At 35.4% G+C, this 12,387-nt stretch overlaps 2 protein-coding genes across 3 annotated transcripts; both read right to left on the bottom strand.

Annotated features, from left to right (window-relative positions):
• Nucleotides 601–2,538, bottom strand: LOC109329205 (transcriptional regulator ATRX homolog). Its single transcript, XM_019562875.1, has 6 exons — nt 2,524–2,538; nt 2,301–2,423; nt 1,630–2,113; nt 1,304–1,404; nt 1,178–1,208; nt 601–1,086 (listed from the first exon to the last, which is right to left on the bottom strand). Exons 1-6 carry the CDS (start codon nt 2,536–2,538, stop codon nt 905–907), a joined length of 936 nt encoding a protein of 311 aa, XP_019418420.1. The 3' UTR covers nt 601–904.
• LOC109330007 (midasin-like) lies at nt 601–11,446 on the bottom strand. 2 transcript variants are annotated; one of them, XM_019563955.1, is made up of 13 exons: nt 10,788–11,446; nt 10,464–10,742; nt 10,123–10,156; nt 8,929–9,008; nt 8,742–8,801; nt 8,476–8,586; nt 8,303–8,383; nt 7,330–7,404; nt 4,010–4,493; nt 3,684–3,784; nt 3,558–3,588; nt 3,114–3,466; nt 601–733 (listed from the first exon to the last, which is right to left on the bottom strand). In XM_019563955.1, exons 1-12 carry the CDS (start codon nt 11,214–11,216, stop codon nt 3,285–3,287), a joined length of 1,947 nt encoding a protein of 648 aa, XP_019419500.1. In that variant the 5' UTR covers nt 11,217–11,446; the 3' UTR covers nt 601–733; nt 3,114–3,284. The 2 variants fall into 2 exon arrangements, with proteins under 2 accessions (XP_019419500.1, XP_019419499.1); XM_019563954.1 differs by having other exon boundaries at nt 10,464–11,445.

Below are 12,387 nucleotides of genomic sequence, written 5' to 3' on the forward strand. Positions count from 1 at the left end.
GTTTAATCGAATGATGCACAATAAAATACTGTCCTAATAAGATTTAATAACACTCATTTTATTTAGTTAATTTGAATTAATTAAATAAGTAGACAACTAAAACTCAAGTTTTCCCCTCATATGTCTTTGTTATATGAACACATAATGCAAAACCAACTTGTCCCCCAACTATTGTAAGAGAATCCAACATAGAGCCCATCTTCTATCCTAAGATGTGTACCACCCTATGAATTATTTCATTCTCATTGGTCAGAAAATATAAATTTAATTCATGTTTTAATTTTCTAACAAATGAGAAACAATAGATACAACTTTGAAACAAAAGATGTGGCTCCCATCCAACCCCAACACTTGTCACCTCACCACTATCTCCAAGCCATTCTACATTTTATTCATCTAAACCCCAAAAAGAACCTCTCTGAAAAGGGGAGAAAGAAATGAACTAAGCATCAATGTCTTGTGTGCCAAACTTAAACCATGACGATTTGAATCACCAACTCTCAAACTCAACTGGGAAACTAAAATACACAAGGTGTAAACAATTGCCAGCAAGAAAATAATCATATAAACTTCAATGGACCCACAATTTGATCTAGCAAATAATAGAAACAGGCAACATTTATCTAAGTTAGAGGACAATATTGTTTACATGTGATGACTAAATAAACTATCCAATATAAGACACAAAACAACAAAAGAGCTGGTTAAAACTAATATGGTACAAAGTACAAACCTAGTTTTAGAGCATCTATCACGAAAAATGTCAAAGCTCAAACCAAATATGTACCATAAAATAATCTGCAGAGATGTTGGACAGGAGAATCATCAAGATAAAATCTAGCTATGGACTAACCACGGGTCTCTAAATTTCTGCACAGGTCAAGTATTATTTGCCCATCTAAAATCAAGCATCATCAGAATCACCACCACCACCATCATCATCATCATCATCATCTTTATTTGCATCACCGTCATTCTCAGCTTCCTCTCCTTCATCTTCCTCATCGGACATGTTATTAATTACATCTGTAATTATATCCTTCACCTCTGCTTTTCTATGCATTAAATCAAGGTCAAAGTGGATACCTGCAAACATTTCATAACAAAATACATGAGTTCAAGATATAATTTCACTGTTCATGACGGGAGGGTATTTGTCAATGAAAAAGGGCCATACCAAGTTGCCTGAGGATATCAGACAATGTTGCCTGCATCAAAGGAAATATAAAATATTAAAAAGATAAGTTAGAACCTCAAACATTCACAGACAAAACATTGATGGCCACAGAAAAGCATTACTTACAGTATTGAAATCTACTTCCTTCAGAATATCAACAACTACTGCATGCATTTCCTCCCGGCTAGGTTCTGCTACCTTGGCCTTCTTGCTACTTTTGCCTTTTCCTATCATAGGCATCGAAATGGAATGAGCAAGCAGGAAAAAACAAGGGTATACTTAATAAAAAATCAAACCCTAAAAGATTGGAAGTTTATGTTTAAATTGACTAAACTACTCGAGTAAAATTAGTCACAGGTTCCAAAAATAGCTTTTGACCAACCAACAGTCAATGACAAAAGGCACCAGATTAGATGATATCATCTTAAAGAGAGAGAATGCAGACAATGTACCTTGATCCTTGACCAAAGCCTTCGAAGACTTGTCTGTCTGTTTTTTGCTTGCAGCCTTTGCCTTAGTATCCTGCTTTCCCTTCACAGTTCTCTGTTTCTTGGATGCAGGCTCAAGCTGCTTTGACTTAGAGGAGGCAAAAGCACTGCCAGTAACAGTCTTCTTTTTACTTGAATTTTTTGGAGTCTTTTCATTGCTTTTGGAAGCCTTGACAGAAGTCTTCTTGACAGATGGGGTACTCTCTTCAGCTTTGGCAACTGAACCCTCCTTCACAATCTTCTTGGGAGTGCGCTTACGAGCCTTAGGTTTTTCTTCCTCTTCCTCTGATTTACTTTCATCATCGCCACTTTCCTTATTTGGCACTGTGGCAACATCTTCATCTTCCTGAGACTCGTCTTTTGCATCTGAAATTTGAGCTTTATCATCCTCCTCATTGTCAGACAACTGCTTTCGCTTTTTCCCAACTTGTGAAGTTTGCTTTTGCTTCTAGTGCAAGATAAATATATAAAGTGATTAAAAAAAGAATAACAAACATGAAGCATATCATAAGTAAAAGTATTGCATAATAAGCAATTTTACAACCCAACTACTCCAGGGAAATATAAGAAACACAAAAATGAACCATGAAATTTGAGAATTCAATAAAAAACTATATCTAATGATCCTCTATAACCAACATGGTATTAACTGAAGTAACACGAGCAATAGAATTGAATCCAGAAGAAAAACAAGACAGCTTCTTTGCATTAACAAATGACAACAGAATTGAGAAACTTAACAGGAAATCAAGACATGCCTGTTGATATAAATGCAAAATAGTCATTAACACCATAGGAAAAACCTAGTAGGAACAGCCAATAATTAAAACAGCATCCTGCATGAGCCACTACACTGACAATTCTAACAGCCATAACAAATTGCCAGCACAAGACACCTAGAACTGAAGAAAATCTACAAACATACAATCTTTAACAGAAGTAGTCAGATATTAATAACAGCTTCACCTTTCATTATTAAACTGGATGAAAACTCCACCTCCCTTATAGATAATAAACTAAAGGTCAATCAAGAAAAAACATTATGGCAGAAGTCATAAATATCCATGAAAGTCATGGTTTAAATCTCTATCAGCTTTAAATTCTAACAGAATTTCCAGTGTTTTGTTAGTAAAAATGCCATATTACAAGTAAACCAATCAATTATTTATGAGATTTAAACAAGCATTAAAAAATATTCTGATTTTAACACCTTCACAATAGTTAAGAGAATATGTCTGGGTATGCGTTAGTGGAATAAACCTATTTTGCTTGCACTTTCTGATCTCTATTCTTGTGTGTATGTGTTTTTGTGTAGAGATGAGGAGACTTACAGATTAAGTTAGTCATTCCCATTTCTAAATTAATCTATCATGGCATCAAGAGCCACGGAAACCCTGAAAAACAAACCAGCTTCTGGTGTGGGGGGGGGGATGGTACAAAGTACAAACCTAGTTTTAGAGCATCTATCACGAAAAATGTCAAAGCTCAAACCAAATATGTACCATAAAATAATCTGCAGAGATGTTGGACAGGAGAATCATCAAGATAAAATCTAGCTATGGACTAACCACGGGTCTCTAAATTTCTGCACAGGTCAAGTATTATTTGCCCATCTAAAATCAAGCATCATCAGAATCACCACCACCACCATCATCATCATCATCATCATCTTTATTTGCATCACCGTCATTCTCAGCTTCCTCTCCTTCATCTTCCTCATCGGACATGTTATTAATTACATCTGTAATTATATCCTTCACCTCTGCTTTTCTATGCATTAAATCAAGGTCAAAGTGGATACCTGCAAACATTTCATAACAAAATACATGAGTTCAAGATATAATTTCACTGTTCATGACGGGAGGGTATTTGTCAATGAAAAAGGGCCATACCAAGTTGCCTGAGGATATCAGACAATGTTGCCTGCATCAAAGGAAATATAAAATATTAAAAAGATAAGTTAGAACCTCAAACATTCACAGACAAAACATTGATGGCCACAGAAAAGCATTACTTACAGTATTGAAATCTACTTCCTTCAGAATATCAACAACTACTGCATGCATTTCCTCCCGGCTAGGTTCTGCTACCTTGGCCTTCTTGCTACTTTTGCCTTTTCCTATCATAGGCATCGAAATGGAATGAGCAAGCAGGAAAAAACAAGGGTATACTTAATAAAAAATCAAACCCTAAAAGATTGGAAGTTTATGTTTAAATTGACTAAACTACTCGAGTAAAATTAGTCACAGGTTCCAAAAATAGCTTTTGACCAACCAACAGTCAATGACAAAAGGCACCAGATTAGATGATATCATCTTAAAGAGAGAGAATGCAGACAATGTACCTTGATCCTTGACCAAAGCCTTCGAAGACTTGTCTGTCTGTTTTTTGCTTGCAGCCTTTGCCTTAGTATCCTGCTTTCCCTTCACAGTTCTCTGTTTCTTGGATGCAGGCTCAAGCTGCTTTGACTTAGAGGAGGCAAAAGCACTGCCAGTAACAGTCTTCTTTTTACTTGAATTTTTTGGAGTCTTTTCATTGCTTTTGGAAGCCTTGACAGAAGTCTTCTTGACAGATGGGGTACTCTCTTCAGCTTTGGCAACTGAACCCTCCTTCACAATCTTCTTGGGAGTGCGCTTACGAGCCTTAGGTTTTTCTTCCTCTTCCTCTGATTTACTTTCATCATCGCCACTTTCCTTATTTGGCACTGTGGCAACATCTTCATCTTCCTGAGACTCGTCTTTTGCATCTGAAATTTGAGCTTTATCATCCTCCTCATTGTCAGACAACTGCTTTCGCTTTTTCCCAACTTGTGAAGTTTGCTTTTGCTTCTAGTGCAAGATAAATATATAAAGTGATTAAAAAAAGAATAACAAACATGAAGCATATCATAAGTAAAAGTATTGCATAATAAGCAATTTTACAACCCAACTACTCCAGGGAAATATAAGAAACACAAAAATGAACCATGAAATTTGAGAATTCAATAAAAAACTATATCTAATGATCCTCTATAACCAACATGGTATTAACTGAAGTAACACGAGCAATAGAATTGAATCCAGAAGAAAAACAAGACAGCTTCTTTGCATTAACAAATGACAACAGAATTGAGAAACTTAACAGGAAATCAAGACATGCCTGTTGATATAAATGCAAAATAGTCATTAACACCATAGGAAAAACCTAGTAGGAACAGCCAATAATTAAAACAGCATCCTGCATGAGCCACTACACTGACAATTCTAACAGCCATAACAAATTGCCAGCACAAGACACCTAGAACTGAAGAAAATCTACAAACATACAATCTTTAACAGAAGTAGTCAGATATTAATAACAGCTTCACCTTTCATTATTAAACTGGATGAAAACTCCACCTCCCTTATAGATAATAAACTAAAGGTCAATCAAGAAAAAACATTATGGCAGAAGTCATAAATATCCATGAAAGTCATGGTTTAAATCTCTATCAGCTTTAAATTCTAACAGAATTTCCAGTGTTTTGTTAGTAAAAATGCCATATTACAAGTAAACCAATCAATTATTTATGAGATTTAAACAAGCATTAAAAAATATTCTGATTTTAACACCTTCACAATAGTTAAGAGAATATGTCTGGGTATGCGTTAGTGGAATAAACCTATTTTGCTTGCACTTTCTGATCTCTATTCTTGTGTGTATGTGTTTTTGTGTAGAGATGAGGAGACTTACAGATTAAGTTAGTCATTCCCATTTCTAAATTAATCTATCATGGCATCAAGAGCCACGGAAACCCTGAAAAACAAACCAGCTTCTGGTGTGGGGGGGGGTCAGAATCAGCTTATAAGCCCATTCCCAGAGCCATAAAGAAATTGTGAATGAGAATGATTATAAGCCTCTGGTGCTTTGGGCATGATTTTTCATACCAGGTGACCTGAGTCAATGCAAAGGCTCAGCGGTAGTGCTTCCCATCAGGGGATGCCACAACCAGGAGTGTCAGCCTTGGATTGTGCTGTTTGGTGATGATTGTGCTGTTTGTCCTAGATTGTTGCAATGCCAGGTTGGTGCTGTTTGAATCTTTGGTCTTGTCTTAGTGCTTTCTTCAGTCCAGACACTAGAAGGTGTAGTTTTGGAGCAGCTTCTATGGAGCCCAGTAATTGTCTTGAGTCTTTAGAAGTGAATTGAAATATAGAGGTGATATTTGGCACCTCTATATTTGGTGTTCTCGAGCATTGTCCTTTGTCATTTACTGGCTTTGGTGGTTAGGGTCACTGTTCTTTGCTTGGTTAGAAACTAGAATTACAATTACAAGATTTGTTTGAGATGGTGGATGGTAATCTGAGCTTGGGTTCCAGCACTTCTAACGATTTTGATATATCTATGAAGACAATGATCATGCCTGAGGTGATTCCATTAACCAAACCTGCTAAATGACACCACATTGTGAACTTACTGCTGCAGGATGACAAACTTCTATTAGTTTTTTTTAAAGGGCACCTCCACAATCACCAAAGAAATCAATTGTGCGCGAAAGAAGCACTATCACTTCTGGAGCACAGAAACAGTGGGTCAACGAAGCTTCTTCAGCAATTCTCAAACAGACACTTGCCAAAGTTGCTGCCTGAGATTGAGTGGTGCACTGTACCAGTGGAACACCAAAAAGATGAGAAGAGACAAGGGGATGAAGACACATCACCACACCAGCAACGGAAATCAAAGATAGAAGCCCACGGGCAGTAAACAGGAAAGTAATGCAGTACCAAGGTGAGTTTTTGGGATTGACAGGTGAGAAAGCTAGAACGGTGGAACCAAAAGTAAAAATAGAAAGAAGAAAACCTGACTTTTTGGCCCAAAACCACCATACCCTGTTTGGGTAGGTACTTCATTGCCCAGACTCAGACCCCTTCAACAAGTTTCAAAATCTTCAGTCCCAATATCTAGGGTCCAAAAATACAGACCCGGACTCGACCCATTGCAGATATTAACGGCAGGCATACTCATATCAGTAGATACTAGGAATGTATACAGCTTCAAAAATGTTGTACCTGTGCATCAGAATACAAAAGTCTCCTCTGGTCTGTAATATATGTTTTAATCTCTTAATTCCATCATTTTTTAATTAATTTCTATACCACAACCATCAGCTCAAGGCAGCATTTCAGCATCAATAGCTTCTTGAATATTATGAACACCTTTAGACTATTAGTTTTGACTATTAATTATCGATGTCTTTAATTTTGGGTATTTTTTATTTTTCAGCATTTATTTACTTATGTGGTAATTATAACCTTGAATATAGCAGTCAACCTTACACATGATATCCTTCTATGTCATTTTTATATCAGCTGCTACTCACCAGTATCTTCGATTTGATAACTATGAGAACCTGAGTTGAGACGACTAACAATTAAAAGTGTCTTATTAAGTGTGTTTGAATTAGCTTAGTGTGTGTGTTAAAACAGCTTATAATCAAAAGTTTTGTGACAGAGCTTTTGAAAAATAAGCAATAAGCAAATACTTAGAAATAATCATGCCCAAACCTGCACCAAAACCCTTATTAAATTCAAAGTCTATAACTAAATTAAACGAATATTACATTCAACTGGTTCTGATGCAAGAGATTACCCTTCAAAAATTAGAGCATACAGATATACAACAAGCCAGAATAAAGTAAAGTCAACACACCTTGGCAGATGTTTCTATAGATGCCTCCCCTGATGATTTGTTAGGAGTTACCTTCCCGGGTCGCTTTTTACCTTTCTGTTAATATAGAAACAAGCTTCAAAAAACTAACACTAAAATAAAAAACTTATATAAATGGAACAGCAGATTTTAACAGTGGTTAAATGATTTTTGCCACTAATAAAAATAAACAAATAATTACCATTATATAATATAAATTATATTGAACCAACAATTGAACTTAGTTGTCAGATTGATCTCGCACCTCAAATAAAAAAGAACTGGACACCAATATATGTTCAATCACATGGTGTTAATTTTCTCTTATGTTTGAAAAGTATATAATCTGCTAACTTCAAATATTTGGCTGGACAACAAAACAATTTCAAAATAACAAATAAAACAGGGATGATTTGCCTGTCACAAACCGATTGCAGACACACAGGTTTCAGTTTTTGGGTTATCATCCCTGTTGTGGCCATGACAGGCACCATCAAAAATGCAATACAACTTGCATTTTCATTGTGGACGGGTACCACTCTGCCCCACCATGATAGTGACGCTTTTCGCCGCCATCGGTTACCAAGGCGTGAGGATGTTAGTACAGATCCTGGTGGGTCCCCGGTAGGCCAACCTCTGTTAGTTTGGCCTTATTAGTGAAGCTGTCAGAGTTAGTTAATTAGTTAGCATGTTATAAATAGAGGCATAAAATGTAAAGGGCTATGATTTGTATTGTAAAGAAGGGAAAGTAAGGGGCAGTTACAGGTCTCTCAAATACCTAGAAAATTTAGTGTAATTCAGAGTAATTTCTTTCAATAATAGTACATTCTATCTCTATTCTGTTACAGTACCTACCAGGGTGCTTCTAATTGAAATAGTCAGTCAATGAAATAATATTCAGTGATGGTTATTTATGTACAAGTCTCAAAACTGTCAATTGATTATAAACCATATATAAAATTTTAAAATGATAAACCTGCTCTTTATCAGCAAGCAGGATATCAGTTGTAGCATGTGGGGACTCCAAAAATTCCAACAACTTGGCAGACAGTTCCTCCTGAAAAAATGTCAGTATGTCAAATTTGATAGTTTATAAAAAGGAGTAGTTTAATTCCTTATTAGATTGACACGTATTAGATCAATACTTACCTTCTTCACATTGCCTTTGTTTATTGGAATATTAAGAACATCACAGAAGTCCATCAACTTTTCTTTGACACATTTATCAATCCTTTCCTTTACCTTAGCCCTTTGTTTTTCCTGCGAAGAATTATAAAATCATGCATTTTTTAACAGCAGGTAAGTTACTAAAATGTTTAATAAAAGATAAAAGGAACGTAACACTTCAAGATGCATCTGAATAGTTATGAACAAAAGACAGATATAGTAATATATTGTATCTAGCTCATCATTACCTCATTCTCAACCCACAAATAACCAGAAAACTGGCCAATATTTCTCTTTAGATTGTGTACCTGCACATCATTCAAGAGCAGCCATGGTGTTAGATCCTTCATGTGCAAGTGACAAACAAAAAAATGTGAAAACAAAATGGAATTTACAAAACCAACACAAACAATCCAAGGAACTAAATCCTATCACCTTAGTCTTCTTCCCAAACAGTAAACTATGAAGCATATGCAGGTTGTCATCAGCTTTTCTCTTTGACAACTTGAAAGCCACTGAAACAGTTTACACAGATAACTTGATTGAGAAACACTAATGTAGGAAACAGATTTAAAAGCAAACTATCAATCTAGGAAACTGCAAAGATGATATTTTATAGGCACCAATACACAACACCAACATTGCATGCTAACAGATAAACCAAAAGAGAAATATATTTCTGCCACTTTCTCCTACAGAAAGATAAAAGTCTGCTTTCACACTATTTTGCTGACAAACATAAAGATACCCCTTAAACACACATTCATCCCAATATATAATCAAATTCCACTCATCCTCTAATGAACTAACCATTACTCTCTCTCTCTCTCTCTTGCCAGTTCGCCCAATCCTACATTATCCTTTTTCTTCCTCCGAACATAAACTTTCCACTTTCTAAGACCAAATGACTCTCTGGGTCTGGTTTCATTCATTTGGGGTCAACTTGGGTCCAACAATCTCCTTCATCTCTTCCTATCTCTCCCTTCCCTATACCACCTACACCCAAAAAGGTAGTGGGGGCAACATTTTCCAAAGCAAAATGATAGAATTTAGTTTCAACCACTTGGCTATTATGACAACCAACTAAGTCAGAATCTAATAATAGCAGGCTCATGACTATAAAAACTTTAGGCTTATACTTCACAAACTTCAACAAATTTAGGCTTTGAAGAAAACGAGCAAAAGCCAACCAACGAATAAAAACACACACCAGAGAATGTTACTTTATCTGTAAGTTATAACAAGTAAACATTCATAATTTCAGTTGAAACGATCCACAATGACAATGCAAACAAGGAAATCCAGATCAAGATAATTGCTGCCATAGTTGACAATGTCAAACATGAAGCGAAACCATAGAAGCAAGCATGGATCTATGACAACAGTTTCACAACTCATATTGCAGAGCATTCAAAGCATGCTTGATGTCTAGTATTGTTCACATCTACATAAACAAAACTAAGTACCAACCCATCAAAGCATCCAAGCAATTTTTTTTACAAATGACATCAATTAAATTTCATAACATTCCAAAATTCTTGAAAATTTTAAATGCTATATCTAAACACATCCATAAGCAAAGTTGCAACATGGTGAAAATGAAATAGTAATGAAGGCAATTAAATATACCATTAGGGATATCCTTAAGCTGTGTACCACGTCCCTGAAACAACAACCCAAACGGAAACAAATCAGTCACAACAGCAACCCACAAATCCTTACAACGTTTTTTACTGGTTAATGGTGTATAAATTTATAATCAATTCTATGTATTGGATGCTTAACTTACTAAACCATTAACCATGAATGTACACGTTAAACAACAAACTAAACATCCAGTACATGTAATTAGCTACAAAAACCATGTCACTAACCAAATAGTCAAAAATCAGTTCTACTCAAAACAATGCTTCAATAATCAAAAAACCAAAAAACCAAAAACTAAACAAGAAATTTGAATGAAGATATACCTTCTCAATTGTGAAACCTTTGCTTGATGAGGAACTTCTAGACTTGGAAGGCGATGGAATGGAATAACGCTCCACCTTTTTCCTCTCCCTGGTTGGCCTGTCACTAACAGGAGTAACTGGATCCTTTTCCTTTCCACCTTTCTTCTCCAATGCCTCGCTTTCGCTTCCTTTCTTGGGCGTTTTCGAACCCTCTTCAATTTCATCTTCAGTTTCATCTTCATCTTCTTTCTCCGCAGCATCCACATCATCATGTTCATCTTCTTTCTCCGCAGCGTCCACCATGTCAATGTCATCATCCTCGTTATCCTTCTCCACAGCTTGCACATCATCATGTTTATCATTGTCGTTATCCTTCTCCGCAGCGTCCACGTCATCATGTTCATCATCCTCGTTATTCTTCTCCGCAACGTCCACGTCATCATGTTCATCATCCTCGTTATTCTTCTCCGCAGCGTCCACGTCATCATGTTCAACATCCTCGTTATTCTTCTCTGCAGTGTCCACGTCATCATGTTCATCATCCTCGTTAAGCTTCTCCGCTTCTTTTTCTTCTGTCTTCTCATCAAATTTATGTTCTACATTTTTCTCCTCCGATTTGGTAACTTCTGCAGAATCATCTTTCTTTTCTTCTTCGGGTGCTGGTTCAGCTTCGTCCAGTTCGGGTTTAGGTTCGAGAGCTGCTACGTCGTCGTTTTTCCCTTGGAAGGGAGGTTCATGTTGAGGTTTGTTATCGTCTAGGGTTTCCGTAGCCATGGATGTTTTGGGAATTGGGAACAGTCAACCCTAGATTTTGGAAGTAATGAAAGTGAAGGGAATTTGGGAATTAGAAGAGAGATCTACGAAACGAGGGAATCTGTGAAATGAAAATTAGAGTTGGCGGTGAAGAGTGTGAAAAAATAGAGAGGAAAAGTGGATTTGAAATTTCAGCGAAAAATTATGAGCGGCATCACTCCCGGCAAAACACACTTAACTAAAATCAAAATAGAAAAAAAATGAAAAACTACAGATCTCAGATTATTTTTTAATGTCTCTCGCCCATTTGTTGTTCTTAACTTAGGTAAACGTAACTCACTTAGTTGTGTGGAGATTTTTTTACTGCCAATTGTATCTCCTCATATTTGTAAATAAATTATTTTTAATTTATATGATTGTTTCTTACAATAAATATCACTTCAAAAATTAAATTTTTGACTTTTTTATCATCTTGTAGATCTATTAGACCTTATATCATTATATCAATATTTTATTAGTAGTTGTATTGAGATATGAGTATATATAGAAGTTTAACTATAGTTTTTCAAATAACATTTTACTCAAATCTCATAATTTTTGCAATTTTTTCCATGGATTATAAATATTATTATTTTTTTCCCAAATAATTCGCACTCTTAAAATTTTCTCTTTTAGGACACACATAAGAACCTATTTATTTTTTTGGTTTCTTTGCATTATTAGTACCTTGGCCAAGCAATCAGCACTCATCTAATAACCGGGAAATAAACATATTTTATGTAGTAAAATAAATGGTTTCTAAAAAATAAGTTAAAGGTTTTTATTTATATAACAAAAAAAGTTTTTTATTGACACATGTCATCATATCTTTAACTTAAGCTCTTTGCCATGTCATGATTGACACATGTCACCATTTCCTTAATTTTCCCCCTCCAAAATGCTCACATATTCTTATAATGAACTCTCACACACTATATCCTTCTTTTACTATCTTAATATAAATATATGTGAGAATAGATTGTCCAAAAAATAGTCTATTTTCATCAAATTAATCTTTCATCTCTCTACTCTTATTTCATTTCAATTTACTTCTTAGTTTTCTTCTCTATTCTTATTTCAATTTACTTCTTAATCTTCTCTTCTTTTGAAACTCACAAATTACTTCTCTTACATTTTTTTCATTTTTATTAGA

Source organism: Lupinus angustifolius, chromosome LG16 (genome assembly GCF_001865875.1).
Source record: "Lupinus angustifolius cultivar Tanjil chromosome LG16, LupAngTanjil_v1.0, whole genome shotgun sequence".
In the NCBI taxonomy this organism is placed as follows: domain Eukaryota; kingdom Viridiplantae; phylum Streptophyta; class Magnoliopsida; order Fabales; family Fabaceae; genus Lupinus; species Lupinus angustifolius.